The sequence below is a fragment of the Dendrobates tinctorius genome, unplaced genomic scaffold (assembly GCF_039654945.1).
Source record: "Dendrobates tinctorius isolate UK_male_01 unplaced genomic scaffold, ASM3965494v1 ptg000046l, whole genome shotgun sequence".
NCBI lineage: Eukaryota > Metazoa > Chordata > Amphibia > Anura > Dendrobatidae > Dendrobates > Dendrobates tinctorius.
Genome location: NW_027361714.1, coordinates 43,772,286 through 43,795,438, shown reverse-complemented (window position 1 = coordinate 43,795,438; position 23,153 = coordinate 43,772,286). Strand labels below are relative to the sequence as shown.

Here is a 23,153-nt window from a genome sequence, read left to right as displayed (position 1 = left end):
CGTTACTGAACCCCACTGAGACACGGGAGCAAGTATCTCTTTCCGTGTGGACGGCACTTCCGAACTACAACTGGCTGTGTTGAAGCCCAGGAAATAGGAGGGTGTAGGCAGAGGCCTACTGAATTTTGAATGAGGTGACAGCAGGAGAGACTGCCATCCACACAGCAGGGGATCAGCTGACGTTACTGAACCCCACTGAGACACGGGAGCAAGTGTCTCTTTCCGTGTGGACGGCACTTCCGAACTACAACTGGCTGTGTTGAAGCCCAGGAAATAGGAGGGTGTAGGCAGAGGCCTACTGTATTTTGAATGAGTTTACAGCAGGAGAGACTGCCATCCACACAGCAGGGGATCAGCTGACGTTACTGAACCCCACTGAGACACGGGAGCAAGTATCTCTTTCCGTGTGGACGGCACTTCCGAACTACAACTGGCTGTGTTGAAGCCCAGGAAATAGGAGGGTGTAGGCAGAGGCCTACTGAATTTTGAATGAGGTGACAGCAGGAGAGACTGCCATCCACACAGCAGGGGATCAGCTGACGTTACTGAACCCCACTGAGACACGGGAGCAAGTGTCTCTTTCCGTGTGGACGGCACTTCCGAACTACAACTGGCTGTGTTGAAGCCCAGGAAATAGGAGGGTGTAGGCAGAGGCCTACTGTATTTTGAATGAGTTTACAGCAGGAGAGACTGCCATCCACACAGCAGGGGATCAGCTGACGTTACTGAACCCCACTGAGACACGGGAGCAAGTATCTCTTTCCGTGTGGACGGCACTTCCGAACTACAACTGGCTGTGTTGAAGCCCAGGAAATAGGAGGGTGTAGGCAGAGGCCTACTGAATTTTGAATGAGGTGACAGCAGGAGAGACTGCCATCCACACAGCAGGGGATCAGCTGACGTTACTGAACCCCACTGAGACACGGGAGCAAGTGTCTCTTTCCGTGTGGACGGCACTTCCGAACTACAACTGGCTGTGTTGAAGCCCAGGAAATAGGAGGGTGTAGGCAGAGGCCTACTGTATTTTGAATGAGTTTACAGCAGGAGAGACTGCCATCCACACAGCAGGGGATCAGCTGACGTTACTGAACCCCACTGAGACACGGGAGCAAGTATCTCTTTCCGTGTGGACGGCACTTCCGAACTACAACTGGCTGTGTTGAAGCCCAGGAAATAGGAGGGTGTAGGCAGAGGCCTACTGAATTTTGAATGAGGTGACAGCAGGAGAGACTGCCATCCACACAGCAGGGGATCAGCTGACGTTACTGAACCCCACTGAGACACGGGAGCAAGTATCTCTTTCCGTGTGGACGGCACTTCCGAACTACAACTGGCTGTGTTGAAGCCCAGGAAATAGGAGGGTGTAGGCAGAGGCCTACTGAATTTTGAATGAGGTGACAGCAGGAGAGACTGCCATCCACACAGCAGGGGATCAGCTGACGTTACTGAACCCCACTGAGACACGGGAGCAAGTATCTCTTTCCGTGTGGACGGCACTTCCGAACTACAACTGGCTGTGTTGAAGCCCAGGAAATAGGAGGGTGTAGGCAGAGGCCTACTGTATTTTGAATGAGTTTACAGCAGGAGAGACTGCCATCCACACAGCAGGGGATCAGCTGACGTTACTGAACCCCACTGAGACACGGGAGCAAGTGTCTCTTTCCGTGTGGACGGCACTTCCGAACTACAACTGGCTGTGTTGAAGCCCAGGAAATAGGAGGGTGTAGGCAGAGGCCTACTGTATTTTGAATGAGTTTACAGCAGGAGAGACTGCCATCCACACAGCAGGGGATCAGCTGACGTTACTGAACCCCACTGAGACACGGGAGCAAGTGTCTCTTTCCGTGTGGACGGCACTTCCGAACTACAACTGGCTGTGTTGAAGCCCAGGAAATAGGAGGGTGTAGGCAGAGGCCTACTGTATTTTGAATGAGTTTACAGCAGGAGAGACTGCCATCCACACAGCAGGGGATCAGCTGACGTTACTGAACCCCACTGAGACACGGGAGCAAGTATCTCTTTCCGTGTGGACGGCACTTCCGAACTACAACTGGCTGTGTTGAAGCCCAGGAAATAGGAGGGTGTAGGCAGAGGCCTACTGTCTTTGTAATGCGGAGACAGCAGGAGAGACTGCCATCTCCACAGCAGGGGAACAGCTGGCAGTGCTGAACCCCACTAACACTTGAACGAATGTGTTTGGCTCTGTGGAGACGACACTTCTGAACACCAACTGACGCTGTTGGAGCCCAGGATTAGGCGAGGAGCAGGCTGGGGCCTACTGGATTTTGGCAGGTGAAGGCAGCAGGAGACTTGCCATCTCCACAGCAGGGGAACAGCTGGCAGTGCTGAACCCCACTAACACTTGAACGAATGTGTTTGGTTCTGTGGAGACGACACTTCTGAACACCAACTGACGCTGTTGGAGCCCAGGATTAGGCGAGGAGCAGGCTGGGGCCTACTGGATTTTGGCAGGTGAATGCAGCAGGAGACTTGCCATCTCCACAGCAGGGGAACAGCTGGCAGTGCTGAACCCCACTAACACTTGAACGAACGTGTTTGGCTCTGTGGAGACGACACTTCTGAACACCAACTGACGCTGTTGGAGCCCAGGATTAGGCGAGGAGCAGGCTGGGGCCTACTGGATTTTGGCAGGTGAAGGCAGCAGGAGACTTGCCATCTCCACAGCAGGGGAACAGCTGGCAGTGCTGAACCCCACTAACACTTGAACGAATGTGTTTGGCTCTGTGGAGACGACACTTCTGAACACCAACTGACGCTGTTGGAGCCCAGGATTAGGCGAGGAGCAGGCTGGGGCCTACTGGATTTTGGCAGGTGAAGGCAGCAGGAGACTTGCCATCTCCACAGCAGGGGAACAGCTGGCAGTGCTGAACCCCACTAACACTTGAACGAATGTGTTTGGTTCTGTGGAGACGACACTTCTGAACACCAACTGACGCTGTTGGAGCCCAGGATTAGGCGAGGAGCAGGCTGGGGCCTACTGGATTTTGGCAGGTGAAGGCAGCAGGAGACTTGCCATCTCCACAGCAGGGGAACAGCTGGCAGTGCTGAACCCCACTAACACTTGAACGAATGTGTTTGGTTCTGTGGAGACGACACTTCTGAACACCAACTGACGCTGTTGGAGCCCAGGATTAGGCGAGGAGCAGGCTGGGGCCTACTGGATTTTGGCAGGTGAATGCAGCAGGAGACTTGCCATCTCCACAGCAGGGGAACAGCTGGCAGTGCTGAACCCCACTAACACTTGAACGAACGTGTTTGGCTCTGTGGAGACGACACTTCTGAACACCAACTGACGCTGTTGGAGCCCAGGATTAGGCGAGGAGCAGGCTGGGGCCTACTGGATTTTGGCAGGTGAAGGCAGCAGGAGACTTGCCATCTCCACAGCAGGGGAACAGCTGGCAGTGCTGAACCCCACTAACACTTGAACGAATGTGTTTGGCTCTGTGGAGACGACACTTCTGAACACCAACTGACGCTGTTGGAGCCCAGGATTAGGCGAGGAGCAGGCTGGGGCCTACTGGATTTTGGCAGGTGAAGGCAGCAGGAGACTTGCCATCTCCACAGCAGGGGAACAGCTGGCAGTGCTGAACCCCACTAACACTTGAACGAATGTGTTTGGCTCTGTGGAGACGACACTTCTGAACACCAACTGACGCTGTTGGAGCCCAGGATTAGGCGAGGAGCAGGCTGGGGCCTACTGGATTTGGGCAGGTGAAGGCAGCAGGAGACTTGCCATCTCCACAGCAGGGGAACAGCTGGCAGTGCTGAACCCCACTAACACTTGAACGAATGTGTTTGGCTCTGTGGAGACGACACTTCTGAACACCAACTGACGCTGTTGGTGCCCAGGATTACGCATGCCGCATGCAGAGGCCAATGGGCAGCGGTTTTTATGGAGGTTGTGGACTACTACTGATTCTAACCATGCTCCACTTAGGCCTCTGGCTCCACTGTCTCTACTATTTACCCTGGCCTCCAACCCCGCCAGCTACATCTCTGAAGTGGCGTCAGCACAATCTACACTTGTTCCTGTGTTACTGGTGCTCAGTCCCATCAGTTGATCCCCTGATGTTTGTCCAGCAAGTTCGCCAGCTCTGTCCTCATTCCCACTACTGGTTATGGGAATGTGGACAGAGCAGGAGACCTTGCCGGACACACATCAGGGGATAAACTGATGGGACTGAGCCACAGGAACACAGGAACAAGTGTAGATTGTGCTGACGCCACTTCAGAGATGTAGATGGCGGGGTTGGAGGTCAGGGGAAATAGTAGAGACAGTGGAGCCAGAGACCTAAGTTGGGCACGGTTAAAAATCAGTAGTGGTTTGAATGTTGATGGAGCTGGTGACTCTGCCGTCCACACAGCAGGGGATCAGCTGGCATTACTGAACCCCAGTAACACAGGAGCTAGTGTGTTTCTCTGTGCAGACGACACATCTGAGCGACAACTGGCTGTGTTGAAGCACAGGGATTATAGTTCAGGTGGTAGAAAAATGAACACACCAGCAGACCTGGATACAGTTGCCAACCACTAATTTAGTCTGTAAGAGGAATGGCAAAGTCTTTGGAGATCCAGGCCTTGTTCATTTTCAGAAAAGTCAGCCGGTCAACATTATCGGAAGATAGTCGCGTGCGACGGTCTGTTAGTACACCACCTGCGGCACTAAAGACACGTTCCGATAATACACTGGCAGCAGGGCAAGCCAGCACCTCCAATGCATACTGGCTAAGCTCTGGCCATGTATCCAGCTTAGAGACCCAAAACTTGAAGGGGGAAGAGCCATCTGGGAGTACAGCGACAGGGCAAGACATGTAGTCTGACACCATCTGACGGAAGCGTTGCCTCCTGCTGACTCGAGGCGTCGCTGATGGTGTAGACAATTGTGGTGGACACACAAAACTTTGCCACATTTGGGCCATAGTGGTCTTGCCTTGTGCTGCGGCACTGCCTCTGCTCCCTCTTTGTGCAGAGTTTCCTCCACTGCCTCGACGCACAGAGCTGCTTTGTAAAGCACTTGCAACAATGCTGTCGGGTGGAATGGAAAACATTATGGACTGCACCAGTGACTCTTCGTACTCCCGCATTTTACGCTCCCGGTTCAACGTTGGTATGAGCCTTTGTACGCTGTCCCGGTAGCGAGGATCTAGGAGGGTGTACACCCAATAATCAGCCGAGACGAGAATGTGGGCGATGCGGCGGTCGTTTCTCAGGCACTGCAGCATGAAATCAACCATGTGCTGCAGACTCCCAACTGCCAAAGAACCGCTGTCCCCTGTTTGAGGCGTGACCTCGACCTGCTCTGCATCACCCCACCCTCGCTGTACATACTGAGTAGAGGTTTGTGTACCTCCCTCCTCTGGAGAGATGTCTTCCTCCTCCATCGACTCCTCCTCATCCTCCTCACAAAGTGTCCCCTGCCTAGGCCTTTGTGAGGAAACACGTAGCGCAGACTGTCCAGAAGCAGATGGCATTTGGGACTCCTCATCCTCCACCTCTTCTGAAACCTCATCCCTTAGTGCTTGCAGTGTTTGTTGAAGCAGGCAGATAAGGGGGACAGTCATGCTGACTAGTGCATCATCTGCACTCGCCATCCGCGTGGATTCATCGAAGGCACGCAAAACGAGGCAGATGTCCTTCATAGAGGCCCACTCAATGGTGCTGAAGTGTGAACGGCGCACAGTGCGACTTGTTTGCGCCTGATGCAGCTGGTACTCCATGACTGCTGCCTGCTGCTCACACAACCGCTCCAACATATGTAACGTTGAATTCCACCGGGTGGGTAGGTCACATATGATGCGATGTTCTGGAAGGCCAAATCGTCGCTGCAGAGCAGCGAGGCGCGATCTTGCCGTGCTGGAACGTCGCAAGTGAGCGCACTCTATGCGGACCTTGTGCAACAGTGCATCAAGATCCGGATAGTCCCTCAGAAAGCTCTGCACGACCAAGTTAAGAACATGTGCCAGACATGGGATGTGTGTGAGGTTGCCTAGGCCAAGAGCTGCCACCAGATTTCGGCCATTGTCACACACTACCAAGCCCGGCTGGAGATTCGCTGGCCCAAACCACACATCGCTCTCCAGCTTGATAGCATTCCAGAGCTCCTGCGCTGTGTGGCTTCGATTCCCCAAAGAAATTAATTTGAGTACAGCCTGTTGACGTTTGGCCACGGCTGTGCTCATATCGGTCGTAACAGGCTCCTGCTCTGCTGTTTCTGAGGAACTTGAGTAGGAGGAGGAGTCTATGTGTACAGACTGGAGTCCTGCAATCCGTGGCGTTGGAAGAACACGTACAGCGCCACTCTCCAGATCCGTACCCGGCTCCACAACATTGACCCAGTGGGCAGTGAGGGAAAGGTATCGTCCCTGTCCATGGTTACTGGTCCACGCATCGGTGGTCAGGTGGACCTTGCTACTAACGGCGTTTAGTAGCGCATGTTTTATTTTGCCCTCAACATGTTTCTGCAGGGCAGGGACGGCTCGCCTGCTGAAATAAAAGCGGCTGGGCACGTTGTATTGGGGGACTGCCAATGCCATTAAGTCCCGGAAGGTGTCAGTGTCCACCAGCCTGAATGACAGCATTTCAACTGCCAGAAGTTTGGCAATGCCAGCATTCAGAGACTGTGCTCGGGGATGGTTTGCCGAGTAAGGGCGCCTTTTATCCCATGCCTGTGCTACCGATGGCTGTGATGGATGGGAACGTGCTGTTATGGGTGGAATCTGACAGGGTCTCCGGACAACAGTGGCAGAGGTTCTTCCTTGGCGATCCTGTGAGGAAGCCGAACCAGCAGTGTGTGAGCTGGAGGAAGAGGGCCCAACACGAACTGAAGAGGTGGTAGGTGGTGCTGTACGTTGGCCTACGTCTTGAGGGTGTCTATGCAACTCCAACTCGTGCTTGGTGCGCACATGTTTCCACATATTTGTGGTATTGAGGTTGCTGACATTTCTCCCTCTTTTGACTCTCTGATGACACAGCTTGCATTTGACAAAGCAAATGTCATCTGCAACTGTGTCAAAAAAGGACCACGCACTGCAACTCTTGTGAGCGCCCGGTTTGCCTTTGGAAGGAGGAATGCTCCTAACGGGTGCCGAAGTGGAGGGTACAGGCAACCAAGTCTTCCCCCTCCCTCTGCCTCCTGTTTTGGCCGGTAGGGGAATCTCTTCCTCCGAGCTGCTCCCACCACCTTCCTGTTGCTCACGCCATGATGGGTCAAGGACCTCATCATCTTCCCTCCCCTCTTCAAACAGCTGCTTCTCCGGGGTTGTCTCGCCAGCACCGTACGCACCAGAAAGTGGCAACTGAGTCTCGTCATCATCTGATGCGTACTGAGGTGTGCTGACCATAGGCACTGGCCCACTCGCCTCTTCAGATTCAGAGGGACAAAGAAGTTGCGCATCACTGCATACTCCCTCTTCTTCACATTCAGGAATGCTGCTTGGCTGGCCCCCTCTTTCCAAGCCAACAGATTCCGAGAACAGAAGTAGAGATTGTGATGGCTCCTGTCCATGTCTCTCTGACTGCCTGGGCACTTTGGCAGGTGGTGAAGAGACAGATGGTTGCTCTTCGGTGCTCTGACCCTGAGAGGATGCGGAAGTAATTGAAGTCGATGCGTTAGCTGCCATCCATCCGACAACGGCTTCAATTTGTTCCTCCCGCAGCAGTGGGGTACGTTGAGGTCCTACAAAGCTGCGCATAAAGGACTGTTGCCTGCTAAAACTGGGGGATGCTGATCCACTGGTGCCCGCAGCAGGCCCAGAATCCCCACGTCCTCTACCTGTAGAATCCCCACGTCCTCTCCCTGCAGAATCCCCACGTCCTCTCCCTGCTGAAACTCCACGCCCACGCCCACGCCCCCGCGCCTTACTCCCTGCCTTCTTCATCTTGCAAGACTGCTTAAGATAGGCAAAAAAGGACAAAGGGGGGCCTTAGTGTGCTTATTCCTGAACAGCTGGTTACAGGTACAAGAAACACTAATTTTATGAAGTGTGTGTGTGTGGACTAGACTTTAATAGGAGCTGATGTGGCCTACACAAGTTCAAAATGTAGTGTTTGGTGAACTTTTTATGTGGTTTCTTTGTTTGAAACAAACTCAAAGTATGAGAACAAAGAATTGAAACTGATAGTATCACCAACTTTTTGGAGCTATTACAATGCAGGCAGGTAACCTACAATGCAAAAGATGAGGCTCCAAAAAAATTGGGTAATACTAATCTGGCTGCGCCGGCAGGGCACAAGCCAGAAAAAAAGGCTCCTCTATCTACTCCTATATAGTGTTTGCAACCAACCAATGTTGATGGATACGGATGGATGCACACTAATAGGAGAAGAAAAAATGAGCTGCACTCAGAGACAAATATGTGTGAGGCAGTGACGCACGTTGAGCGTCCTACAACCAGACGTAGCTGCAGGACACTCTACTCAGCGTGAGCTGCACTCACACACAGTCAGAGACCTCTCAGACAGCCGTCAACAGTGCAGCTAAGTGGGCACTGGCACTGACAGGCTGCAGAAAGGCTCCGCTGTGTACTCCTATATAGTGTTTGCAACCACCGTAGATGGAGACGGATGGATGCACACTAATAGAAGAAAAAATGAGCTGCACTCAAATAAAAATATGTGTGAGGCAGTGACGCACGCTGAGCGTCCTACAGCCAGACGTAGCTGCAGGACACACTACTCAGCATGAGCTGCACTCACACACAGTCAGAGACCTCTCAGACAGCCGTGAACAGTGCAGCAAAGTGGACACTAGCACTGAAAGGCTGCAGAAAGGCTCCGCTGTCTACTACTAGTGTTTGCAACCAACGTATATGGATACGGATGGAAGCACACTAGATTGAAATTATTTAAAAAATGCAGCTCAAAAAATAAAAGATGTATGAGGCAGCAGTGATCACACTGGGTGGCCTACAGCCTGACGTGGCTGCAGGACCCACTCCACAGCGTGAGCTGCACTCACACAGCCCTTGCAGACAGCTGTGAAAACAGCGCTGCTAGGGAAAAGCAAGCTACAGTGGTGGTTTATGTAGCCTGGATAAAGCACAATATTGTTTTTAGAATCGCTATTTCTAACTGTCCCTCACAGTCTTCTACAGCAGCCTGTCCCTAACTGAATTCACAGCAGAGTGACCAGAAATGGCGGCTGCGGTGGCTTTTATAGTGCATCATGACATCATTTCGGCAGCCAATCACAGCCATGCCAATAGTTAACATGCCTACATGCCTAACAGGATGTGCCCACACTTCGGAGGATTCCCATTGGCTTAATCAAAGCAAGCAGGCTCATAGCATGATGGGAACTTCCTATTCCGATTCCGATCCCGGAATCCGATATGAAAAAAGTATCGGAATTAAGTATCGGAATTCCGATACCGCTGATATCGGCCGATACCCGATACTTGCGGTATCGGAATGCTCAACACTATTAATAACCCTTACAGGTTTGTAGTCATATAAACGCGCCATGTATGATGAATGCGCGTGTTAGAACCCCATGTTCAAGCTTCTAGTGTGGTCATTGGTCCGAAGAAAAAACTAAAGCATACATTCCCATCCTGTCCAGAACAATATATGGTTGCCTAGATGATTATGGCATTAAACCACACTACCAACGTCTCATGGGGGGACAATAGGAGAAAATGAATCTGTGCTACATGTACACTCAGCAAATTAGCTTTGTATGCAAGCAGCACTGTCCCACGTGATGGCGAGAGCGGAGTTCCCCTTTAAGACAAATCACATACAAGCATTATGTGATGCTTTACTGGAATTGAACATTGCATTTATCACTAAATATCGTGTTTAATGAAACTATGCTGCATGATTAAGCCTCTATCACATAAGGTAAAACACTTCACTTGCAAATACACTTTAAGGTGTTGTAATGGGTCACAAATGAGTCACACAAGAATTCTTTATGCCTGCAAAATCCCAAACAGGGAAAGTTAGCTTGTATGCTAAAGGAAATGAGTTTGCATAAAAACTGAGTTGGTTTGCACTAAATCTACTAAATTAAAATGTGCATGGGTATTTCCTAAAGAAGCAGTCTACACGCCTCTGCCTGTACTGTACATCAGCCATTTCCTCTCAGAGGTACCTGCACCAAATGCAGAGACTTGCTTTTCTATGCTTCACCCATCCATCTACGAAAAGATAGAAAATTCTAGGTGGCCACATTTCCCAGAAACCACATCATAAAAAATGTCAACTGTCAAAAATATCAAGAGGCAATAAGCAAAAACTTAGGTATTCGACTTGGTACGTTTTTCACTGGTTAGAAGAATATACAGTTCTTCTCGTTTATTACTGGAATGTACATATTATTTTCTGACTTAATAGTCAGTCTTTTCCAAAAGATGTTCTACAGCAGCTGAGGTGTCTAAAGTGGCTGTCCCACAATCGCAGACTGATGATACTGCCTGGAGCTCCATTTCAAGCCTATGGGACATGCTGCTCGGCACACATACTCCACAGCAGGATGTCACTCGGGGGTCAGTGGGTGTGATTACATCGCTCTCATGGTGTAGAAGGGAGTAACTGTCCGCTGTCCCCGGTGCCACTCAGATGACTGAAAACTTTATATGGTATCCCATCTTGCCCCTTGTGTGGTCATTACGCTTTAGACTGAATGGTGGCATCTTATAGTCTTTAAAATAAGCCTACTAGACCTCAATGTGTAACATTTTCTACTGGTCTTATAAAAAGTGAATTCCTTTTCTTACTTTTCAGGTAAAACCATTACATTTGCACGTACTGTGGATATACCACGTTCTGTGTACAACTTCCGGTTCTTTGCCTCATCCATCCAGCATCACACCACAGAATGCACACAAATGGACCACCTGAACTGCATGAATTACACTGTGCGCACCCCCATTGGAGTTGGTAATATCTACAAACCATTGGTTGGCTTGGATCGCAATCATTTCACACTGTCATTCCTAACTGCATTTCTTCCTATCAGCTGCTCTCATCAGTCCTTGGAACCTACCCTTATACTTGCTGACCTGGAAGATTGCCCCCGCTATAGCGTGTGGAAATACTGTTGTGGCCAAGCCGAGTGAGATGACCTCAGTTACAGCATGGATGATGTGCAAACTCCTGAGTGAAGCAGGTACTGGTGGTATTGGTGTATGAAGAATAGTACCTTTACTAAAACAACTGTGATAAAGCTGTACACTCTTAAAAGGAAAGCTGGGACAAGGCCAAATTGCAAAATGGAAGGTGAGGGGTTTCATTAAAACAAGTTTTTTGGTCTCAGATAACCACTGTTTCCTAGCTGCAGTTTGTTTAAGAAAACAAAACAGTTTTTACTCAACCTCCCCAGGTCCATCGCTGAGTCTCCATCACTGCTCCCGCTGTCTGTTATTGTTGGCATCACTAATGTCACCTCGACAGTGTTGCAGTCAGTCAGTGAGCTCAGCAACTCGTGGTCTTAACTTAGGCAGATTCTCTAAGCTCAACTATTGGCTGCAGCGCTGTTCACATAATGTCAGCGCTGCAGACAATAACAGTTACCAGTCGCAGCGGTTGAGACTCAGCACTAGACCTGGGGATGGTGACTGAAGCAGAGTTTTTTCTTTTGTTTTTCAAAACAAAATGCAGCCGGGGAGAGGGATTTTCTCAAACCAGAAAATTCCTTTAAGTGGCCCCTTGTCTTCTTGTATATTCTAGTTTATGAACATAAATTAAGGTAATGATTTTTTTACCTTTTACCTGTGGATACAAACACCTGAAACAATAAAAATATTTTTTGTAAATGGCAATTTGGTTCCACAGAGATAAAGTAGAACAATCTGAGCCACCAACCATGTTCACAATGTTCACACTAAATTTATTCAGACTATTGTACCTTAAGGTGAAGTCATAGCTGCCGACTGTCCCAATTTTTGGATGTCAGAGGGGCATTAATACGCCAAACGTATCTTATCCCCTTTAAAGTGAAGCCTAGACTAGTCATAACACTTATTAAAGGATATCGTGTAAAGGATATAAGGTCTTATCCAATCATGCTTGAGAGTCATCCGAGCATCTTGGGTGTGCTCGTATATTATGTTCGAGTCCCTGCGGCTGCATGATTTGTTAGACAGCCTCAACACGTGGGGATTGCTTACCAAACAGGCAATCCCCACAAGTGCAGACAGCCTCAAATCATGCAGCCGCTGGGATTCAAAACATAATATAGGAGCACACCCAAGATGCTCGGATGACTCTCAAGCATGCTCGGAATAAGACCTTATCCAAGCATGCTTGCTCATCCACTAGTAGATATCTGTAAAGATCTCAGCCGGTGTTGTTGGATTTTTTGTGGAGTGCTGTCGTTAAAAAGTCTTACATGCCAATCAACAGATGCATATCCCATCAATAGAAGCCCACGGCAGGTTGCGATTAACTATAGACCAGGCAGAGATCAAGTCATTGATTTTTCTTCTTAGCTTGGTGTTCACAGAACAGTGACTGGCAAGTTGTTCAGGAGATAACCAACTAATGCATTATTGGGGACTGTGCTTTGTGCTGTATGGAACATGATTCCCTCCTTCAGCAAATAATCTAAAACCTAAACTAAAAATGGTTCACCCGTCTATAGTGACATGGAGACTAAAAGAGTCAAATGTTTCCTTTTTCTTGATCATTCATACGTAACTACAACATAAGCGGGTCACTAAAATTAAAAATTTAGTGTGGCAACAAACTGTGTTCAATGAAAGAATAGATTAACCCTAAGGGTGCATTTACCTATACATAAATGATATATAGAAGTCATCTCAGTATGATTCATGGTGAGTGTAGGTGATTATTCATGACACATATTAGTATTATTATCACTATGTACTGTATTACTGAAAATTGTTCATCATTTTTTCTACAACTATTAGATGTTGATTTGTTGGTTGAGTTTTATAGGACTTAAACATTTATGACCTATTCTTGAGACTCCCATACACATTAGACTAAGCTCAGTGGGACCAGTCGTTAAAGTGTAACATCTAAGAGAACCTCACCACTCTTAAAGTGAAAATCTGTCAGGTCATTTTTGTGTCGTATAGTAATAGTATCCTGAAATAGAGCTTGGACAGCCTTTGCAGGATACGTAACTTATTTCTGTACGTGGCCCTGATGTGTTCCTGTAAGCCCTAGACAAATTTGTCTAGTGCCAGCAAGTCAAGCATATTTAAATTGCAAATGAATATTCACCTCTTCCCCAACCATAATCCCACTCATCCTTCTACACTGGCCTCACTGATTCAGTCAGACTGCCATATGCCTGAGGATCGCATTGCAATCCTTGGACTAGCCCTCTGATCTCCTGGCCTGAAAGTGACTGCTGCATACAAATACCGGGAGTGTGACTATAAATTTGTCTGGGGTTTATATGAACACAATAGGGCCACATACAGAAATAAAAGTTACATATCCTAAAAGGGCTGCCCAAGTCCTGTTTCAGAATACCATTAGTATACTACATAAAAATCACCTGACAGATTCCCTTTATGAGTCAGATGGTAATGTGTTATGAATGGGTCACCGAGGAGGATAGCAGGCCCAGGCTAAGCCACAGAAAACCTGAGAGGTTGGTAACTAAGCGGATTGCAAACCCACACAACTAGCAGTAGCCGTGGAGCGAATCTACAATGATCCTAGACGCCTCGGCACAGCCGGAGAGCTAACTAAGCCTAAAGCAAGAAAGGGGAAATCTAAACTGCCCTGGAGCAGACCCCAAAAGGAATAGATAGCCCCCAAACATATATTGTCTGTGAGACAAGATGAAAACACAAACGCAGGCAGGAAAATAGACTGAGCAAATTATTGAGCCCACACTGACTAGACAGGACAGGAAAGGAAAGACACTGTCTGCAATCACACAAAAAACCCTGCAAAAAGTCCAACACATCTGATGCCCAAAAAACACTGAAGTCGCACGACTTCGCCCCCACTATATCAGCACTCTGGTATATTCTGAAAGCAAAGCAAAAAGAGACCAATATAACAGGGGACAAAACAAACTGGCACAAGCAGTAACATATGGGCGGTGGTTCAGCACAGCCCCTGCTGGAGCTCGCTGACCCGCACAAAGCAGAGATAGACAAAACCAGATCAAATACAAACAGAATAGCAAATGAACCACTTAGCTGAACCATGCAGGGACAGAGCAGGAGACATCAGACCTCAGAAGGCACAGGAAGAAAATCACGAGCAGGGATAGAGGGAGTCAGCTGTCTTAAATCCCAATCAGAAACCCCAGATCTCCAATTGTCATCCTCATTATCAGGTGGCAAGCCCCTTTCAATCAGATCAGCTCCACTACCTCCAGTAACTACCAGAGGGAGTCCAGAAAGAGAACTCACAACCCCTCTGTCAATCTGACCAGCTCCACTACCTTCAGTAATAACCAGAGGGAGGCCAGAAAGAGAATTCACAACACACAACAGTAATGTCAGATTTCCAATGCCTGATCCTTTTCTTCTGCATGAGATAAGTCGTCCCCAGAGGAGTCTGACATCCACTCTTTCATAGAGAATAAAGAAACGCTCAGCCCACAGAGTGCTCCTGTGTATGGACAGTTAGCTGTCTGTCGAAGGACTATGTTTTTTTCAACAGTATATGGAGTGAGTCTTTGTTTTGCTGATTAGTGTCAGACCCTCGTGGATTTTGGTAACAACATGTCAATTCAATCTCTCCTTGGCAAAAAAGAATGATAAGGGCTCGGCGGTGGTACTGCTGCAATAAAATAAAAATTGCCACTGTCTCATGTATGATGCAAACCTCATCACTTGGGCAAGTGATAGAGCTGTGATAAGCAGTGCTATTCCAGGAGGACATTATTCCTTGTTCTTCCCCGTGATTACATTACATTTAACACTGTACATTTGAGTTACAGGTGTCCCACCAGGAGTTGTTAATATAGTGTTTGGAACAGGCCCAAAAGCAGGGGAGGCTCTGGTCTGTCATCCTGATGTACCCATTATCTCCTTTACTGGGAGCACTGTGACTGCGCAGCGCATAATAGAAAAGAGCGCCCCCTTCTGCAAAAAGCTGTCATTGGAACTCGGAGGGAAGAACCCAGCTATTGTGTTTGATGATGCAAACCTAGAAGAATGTGTTCATGTTACTGTTCGTTCAAGTTTCTCCAATCAGGTAAGTGACACGTATAGTAAGTTATAAAAGTCATCATCTGTTTCGATATATATAAGCGAATAAATATATATATATATATATATATATATACTGCTGAAAAAATAAAGGGAACACTAGACACTTACTGAGAAGACGCATGGATGTTACTGACCTTCCTATCATTTCTACCTGTTGTTTATTCCACTGGCACAACAGCAGGAGAAATTGAACTTGGAGTTACATTTTGTTGCTTAAGTGTTCCCGTTATTTTTTTGAGCTGTGTGTGTATACACACACACACACACACACACACACACACGGGAAAAGTATTTAGTCAGCCACCAATTATGCAAGTTCTCCCACTTAAAAAGATGAGAGAGGCCTGTAATTGACATCATAGGTAGACCACAACTATGACAGTCAAAATGAGAAAACAAATCCAGAAAATCACCTTGTTTGATATGGTAAGATTTATTTTGCAAATTATGGTGGAAAATAAGTATTTGGTCACCTGAAAACATGCAAGATTTCTGGCTCTCACAGACCTGTAACAACTTCAAGAGGCTCCTCTATCCTCCACTCATTACAGTAGTAATGGCACCTGTTTGAACTTGTTATCAGTATAAAAGACACCTTTCCACAACCTCAACCAGTCACACTCCAAGCTCCACTATGGTGAAGACCAAAGAGGTGTTGAAGGACACTAGAAACAAAATTGTAGCCCTGCATCAGGCTGGGAAGACTGAATCTGCAATGGGCAAGCAGCTTGGTGTGATGAAATCAACTATGGGAGCAATAATAAGAAAATGGAAGACATACAAGCCCACTGATAATCTCCCTCAATCTGGGGCTCCACCAGTAACGTAGCTACCGGAGGGAAGAGGGGGCAGTGGCCCCAGGGCCTGCGCTCTGAGGGGGCCCAGCCGGAGCTACGCTACATTTTGTGGCAGAGCAGGAAGAATTGATCTCCCTGCTCTGCCACTCGGCCGCTATGGGGCCCCTGAGCAGGTGATGGGGGGCCCTGTGCCAGCAGTGGGCCCCCCTCCCGTCATCACAGGGTCAGCTGTATCGGCATCTAGCCAATACAGCTGACCGCAGTGATGAGAGGAGTGAACGCTCCTTCTCCCATCATCCCCCTCTCCCTGACAGCGAGCGCCATGATGTCACTGCCCGGCGCCCACTGTCAGAAGAAGAGCGGGAGAGCAGGGAGCAGCGCAGGAGCCGGGAGGAAGAGAGGTGAGAACTGGATTTATTATTTTTTGGAATGGGGGGTGCATTATACTATAAAGGCTGCCTGTGAGAGGGGGGCTGCATTATAATATACAGGCTGCCTATGGGGATGCATTATAATAGGCTGCCTATGGGGGTGCATTATAATAGAAAGGCTGCCTATGGGGAGTGCATTATAATAGGTTGCCTATGGGGAGTGCATTATAATAGGTTGCCTATGGGGAGTGCATAATAATAGGTTGCCTATGGGGAGTGCATAATAATAGGTTGCCTATGGGGAGTGCATAATAATAGGTTGCCTATGGGGAGTGCACTGTAGTAGGCTGCCTATGGGGAGTGCATTATAATAGGCTGCTTATGGGGAGTGCATTATAATAGGTTGCCTATGAGAAGTGCATTATAATAGGCGGCCTATGGGGAGTGCATTATAATAGGCTGCCTATGGGGAGTGCATTATAATAGGCTACCTATGGGGAGTGCATTATAATAGGCTGCCTATGGGGAGTGCATTATAATAGGCTACCTATGGGAGTGCATTATAATATAGAATCTGCCTATGGGGGTTTATTATAATATAGAGGCTGCCTATGGGGAGTGCATGATACTATACAGGCTGCCTATGGGGAGTGCATTATACTATAGACTCTGAATATGGGGGTGCATTATACTATAGACTCTGCCTATGGGGGAGTGCATTATACTATAGAGGCTGCCTATGGGGACTGCATTATACTATATACTCTGCCTATGGGGAATGCATTATAGTATAGACTCTGCCTATGGGGAGTGCATTATACTATATTGAGGACTATCTGGTGTATTATGATATGGATGCTATCTAGGGGGCAGTGTGGAGATTATAGTGACGGGGCCATCATACAGTGTTGCAGCCATTAAATAGTTTGGGGATATTAAGGGGTCAGTGTATATACAGTGAGGAGGCATTATACTGTGTATAGAGGAGCTGTACAGGGGGGAGACTTGGGAAATTAAAATGTAAAGTGGGCACTTATTGTTATAGGGGAACTTGGGTTACTGTGACTGTCAAAGGGGCACACAGAGGGCAATATTACATTCTACGGGACAAAATGTGGGCCCTGTTTTCTAGGGCACTTGCACCCGACATTACTATTTTCTAGAGAGTTGCTTTAGAATTTAGAGGTCACACAGAACCACACAATAGGTGCAGTAATAGGGACACATACAGCAGCAGTGGCTCAGTATTGGGGTATCAGGTGCAGTAATAGGGACACATACAGCAGCAGCGGCTCAGTATTGGGGTATCAGCAGGATGAGCAGTTTGTGCAGGTTGAGAGTAGTCCAATTGGTGACAGTGCTGAAAATATGAGAAGTGAATCGTGTCTTTGTTGTATTCTCTGCAGCCGAGTCCTGGCTGGAGGAGTCGTCATGTCGGTCTGGGCAGGTGGAAAAGACGTGAAAAGTGAATGGTTCCATCAGAAAGAACGTCAGCGGTAAGTCATTATCTGTAACTCTGCTGTAATCTATTATATGTTCTGTAGGACTGGTATTATTTACCACTGACCATATGGCGGTAATATCAATACTGGTCTTTTTATATATAGATTATTTTTGGCAAGAGCGCGGTCATCTGCTGAGGTTCTCTGGTTAGGGGTCCACTCAGAAGTTTCGCCCCCTTGAACCAAAACCCTAGCTACGCCTCTGGGCTCCACACAAGATCTCGTCCCATAGGGTCAAAATGATCACAAGAACGTTAAGCAAAAATCCCAGAAACACATGAGGGGACCTAGTTAACGATCTACATAGATCTGGGACCACCGTAACAAAGGCTACCATCAGTAACACTCTACGCCGCCAGGGACTCAGATCCTGCAGTGTCAGACGTGTCCCCCTGCTTAAGCCAGTACATATATGGGCCCTTCTGAAGTTTGCTAGAAAACATTTGGATTATCCAGAAGAGTATTGGGAGAATGTCATATGGTCTGATGAAATCAAAGTAGAACTGTTTGGTAGAAACAAAACTTGTCGTGTTTGGAGGAGACAGAATGCTGAGTTGCATCCAAAGAGCACCAAACCTACAGTGAAGCATGGGGGTGGCAACATCATGCTTTGGGGCTGTTTCTCTTAAAAGAGACCAGGACGACAGATCCGTGTACATGAAAGAATAAATGAGGCCATGTATTGTGAGATTTTGAGTGCAAACCTTCTTCCATGAGCAAGGGCATTGAAGATGAAACGTGGATGGGTCTTTCAGCATGATAATGATCCCAAGCACACCGCCAGGGCAATGAAGGAGTGGCTTTGTAAGAAGCATATGAAGGTCCTGGAGTGGCCTAGCCAGTCTCCAGATCTCAACCCCATAGAAAACCTTTGGAGGGATTTGAAAATCCATGTTGCCCAGCAACAGGCCCAAAATATCACTGCTCTAGAGGAGATCTTCATGGCGGAATGGGTCAACATACCACCAGCATAGTGTGCCAGCCTTGTGAAGACTTAGGACCCCGTGACACATAGCGACGCACCAGCGATCCCAACAACGATATTACCTTGTCAGGATCGCTGGTGTGTCGCTGCATGATCGCTGGTGAGCTGCTAAACAGGCAGCTTCACCAGCGATCAGCACCAGCGACACGTGGGTAGCAAGCGACGCAAGTCGCTTAGTTACCCACTGTGTACCTTAGTTACCAGCGTGCTGGTGCAGGGAGCTGGTAACCAAGGTACACATCGGGTTTCTCAGCGGAGTGCGGCACTTAGAAACCCGATGTGTACCTTGGTTACCAGCTTCCTGCACCAGTGCGCTGGTAACTAAGGTACACATCGGGTTTCTAAGCGCTGCGCGCCGCTTAGAAGCCCGATATTTACCTTAGTTACCAGCGGCAGCTCGCTGGTTTCCCGCATGTCACATGCAGCGATGCGTGCTGGCCAACGGGAGACCAGCGATCAAAAAAAATGTCCTGGCTATTCCAGGACGATCAGTGATACCCGGCAGGGGAGCCGGTGACTTGTGACTCAGCAGCGATCTCGCTAGCGAGATCGCTATGTGTGACGGGGGCTTTACAGAAAACGTTTGACCTCTGTCATTGCCAGCAAAATATTGAGATGAACATTTGTTAATGACCAAATACTTATTTTCCACCATAATTTGCAAAATAAATCTTGCCAAATCAGACAAGGTGATTTTCTGGATTTGTTTTCTCATTTTGACTCTCATAGATGTGGTCTACCTATGATGTCAATTACAGGCATCTCTCATCTTTTTAAGTTGGAGAACTTGCACAATTGGTGGCTGACTAAATCCAGTTTTCCCCCCACTGTAATATATATGTATATATGTTTCCCTGTGCAATAAAGCGTTCAGTGCATTTAGGGCAGTTTAATATGAGAACTTTAATGGACTATATGCTTCCTCACCGATTAAGATTTCTATGGAGACTGTGAAATCCATCCAGATTAAAAACATAAAGTAAAAAAAAATAATAATAAGTAATCGTTAAAAAATAAATAAATGCAGTACCAATGATGGTCACCAGATGGCAGAGTTCATTTAGCACAATGTGTAATACTTGCTCATTCAGGAGACTAACTTGTACAAGAGTACCCGCAAAGCAAGGAAGTGAACCCCTACTGTGGTGATATCGTAAGGATTCATGGAGGACGAAAAATTTGGTGCGTTTTTAAACATTTGAAAAGTTTGTAAATCAAACTGTATCACCGTGCTAAATGAAAAAAATGAGCCCATCAGCCAGGAGTGAATACAACCATAGAATTAAACAAAATGTGTACTTTATTAGATATTAATAAGAATAGACATACAAATACAACAACAAGGGCCTCCAGTGCGAGGAATGTACGGGATATAGACCAAACTTATAGAAATGCAATGAATGCAGTGCAAACTTACAGATATCCTAATAGATTTCAGTGCACCAAATAATCAAGTACAACTGTGCGCTAGTCATGTTTAATCACAATTATATAAATTAAACGTAAATGTATGTAAGGAGATAAACTGGCTCAAGATATTGCACTGTTTCTTTAAAGTGCTAGTGCATAAAGAAATTCAAAATATTAGAAGCAGCTTAGTGTTGCATATGACCCATATACCTATGTCTAATGCATAATTGCAAGGTTAGCTTATCATAAATTATAAAGTATGTTGCCGACTGTATACAAGGTGCCAATGACGACTTCCCTCAGCCACTGAGGAAGTGTTGACGAAATGCTCATCGGGCTGAGGGATGTGGGATAGACGCTACATCATCTCCTGTAAGGGGCATTGCAGCATTCCCACATGCATACATCTATCCCTGTTCAGGGATCTTGATTATTTTTCCTCATTGGCACCTTGCATACAGTTGGCAACGTACTTTATAATTTATGATAAGCTAAACTTGCAATTATGCATTAGACATAGGTATATGGGTCATATGCAATAATGAGCTGCTACTACTACTATTATGTAATATCCAGGCAAAGGTCAGAATCAAAGATAGCAAACAACAAACTAGCACACTGGGGAAACCAAGACTATATCTGGCGGCCTGCAAGACCAGCCCCAAGGTATTTGAGGGATCAGATCATCCCTCACAGGTTAACGGTCTGATGACGTCATTTGGACCGCCCCCAGGACCAGGCCAGATGGTGATGCACCAACCCCTTCATGACCGACAGAGGAGCGCAGCCTGCGGCCGCCAGATGCCTGTGGAGGAGCCTCCTCCCTGTTAGCAGTACCCACGGGCGGACCACGGCACCTCCCAGTGGCCGAGGCAGGAACAGCTGTCCCCGAGTTTCACCGTGACATGACACTCCGGCGCCTCCCAGAGGCCGAGACCAGAATAGCAGAGCTCGGGTGTGACGGCGACGTGCCAGTCTGGTGCCTCCTGGTGGCCGAAGCAGGAACAGCAGTCCCTGTATCCGATGGCGACGTGACAGTACCCCCCTTCTAAGAGGGGCCTCCGGACCCTCAAAACCAGGTTTGTTAGGGTGAAGGAGGTGAAATTTTCTAATCAAACCTTTGGCATGGATGTCACTAGCAGGAACCCAGGACCTCTCCTCCGGGCCGTAGCCCTTCCAGTGCACCAGGTACTGCACTGAACCTCTCACTAAGCGGGAGTCAAGAACACCCTGGACTTCATATTCCAAGGTGCCCCTGACCAAAACTGGAGGAGGAGAGGACTGGACAGGATGGACTGGGGAGCGGTACAACTTGAGGAGAGATTTGTGGAAAACATTGGGCAATTTAAAAGACTGAGGGAGTTTTAAACGAAAAGCTACCGGGTTAATCACTTCCATTATTTCATATGGACCAATGAATCTGGGACCCAGTTTGGCAGACGGCACTTTAAGCTTGATATTCTTGGTGGAAAGCCAGACCTTGTCCCCAACTCCCAGGTGCGGTCCCCTGGATCGCCGTCTATTTGCAGCCAAAGCTTGTCTAACCTGGGACCCCTTCAAGTTTGTGTTTACTTCCGACCAGATAGTCTTTAACCGATGTATAGATTTTTCTACCCCCGGGAGCCCGACAACCTGGCCGAAAATGAACCAAAGCGTGGGTGCAGTCCGTGATTGCAGTAGAAAGGGGTACTTTTGATGGACTCCTGGTATTGGTTGTTCATGGCGAACTCAGCTAGCGGCAGATGTTCCACCCAATCGGATTGATGCTCCAATACGTAACAGCGGAAATACTGCTCCAGAGCCTGGTTGCTGCGTTCAGTTTGACCATTGGTCTCAGGGTGATAGGCAGAGGAGAAGGACAATTCAACGCCTATGCGTTTGCAGAACGCCCTCCAGAACTTGGAAGCGAACTGGGTACCCCTGTCTGACACAATATTCACCGGAGCGCCGTGTAATCGTATAACATGAACAATGAAGAGCTTACTCAAAGTTTCAGAATTAGGTAAATCAGACAGGGGAACAAGATGACATTGCTTACTGAACCTATCCACCACCACCACCACCCAGATACACGTCTTCCCTTCTGAGGGCGGCAGGTCAGTAATGAAGTCCATGGAGATGTGGGTCCATGGACTCTCAGCGGTGGGCAAGGACTGGAGCCAGCCGGCAGGGCGATTATGGGGGGGACTTGGCGCGGGCACAGATTTCACAAACTAACACGTAATCTTAACAATCCTTAACCACCGTCAGCCACCAAAAATTCCTAGTCACCAGTCTGGTGGTATTATTGACACCAGGATGGCCTGCCAGAACAGAGTCATGCGACTTCTTCAGAACTTGCAGGCGAAGCGTGGCCGGAATGAACAAGTTTTTGGGGGGCATCATGTCAGGGGCTTCTGGGGACCTACGGATCGCCTCCAGAAGGTCCAAAGATACAACCGAAACAACAATCCCATTGGCCAATATTGGAACTGGTTCAGAGTCCTCGGCTTGTGAGGGGCAAAAACTGCGAGAGAGGGCATCATCCCTTACGTTTTTAGTACCTGGACGAAAGGTGATTACAAAGTCAAATCTCGAGGAAAAACAAGGCCCACCTTGCCTGTCTAGAATTGTCTTTTGGGTGACTCCATGTAGGTCAAGTTCTTGTGATCTGTGATCACTGTAATTTTATGTTTAGCACCTTCGAGGAAGTGACGCCATTCCTCAAAGGCCCATTTTATGGCCAACAATTCCCGATTCCTTATGTCATAATTCCTCTCCGTAGGAGAGAACTTTCGGGAAAAGAAAGCAAATGGACGAAGTTGCGTAAGGGATGCCGTGCCTTGTGAAAGCACTGCCCCTACTCCAACCTCAGAGGCATCCAATTCAACCACAAAGGGCCGGTCCAGGTCAGGCTGGATTAGTACCGGGTTAGCCAC

The 23,153-nt window shown here is 47.9% G+C and overlaps 1 protein-coding gene across 1 annotated transcript in view; it reads left to right on the top strand.

Annotated features, from left to right (window-relative positions):
• Positions 1-23,153, top strand: part of ALDH8A1 (aldehyde dehydrogenase 8 family member A1) — a 56,232-nt gene that overhangs the window by 15,362 nt on the left and 17,717 nt on the right. The window contains exons 3-5 of the mRNA XM_073575850.1: positions 10,747-10,902; positions 10,982-11,131; positions 14,897-15,153. Of these exons, the coding sequence (XP_073431951.1) occupies positions 10,747-10,902; positions 10,982-11,131; positions 14,897-15,153 (563 nt within the window). The remainder of the gene's footprint in view (positions 1-10,746; positions 10,903-10,981; positions 11,132-14,896; positions 15,154-23,153) is intronic.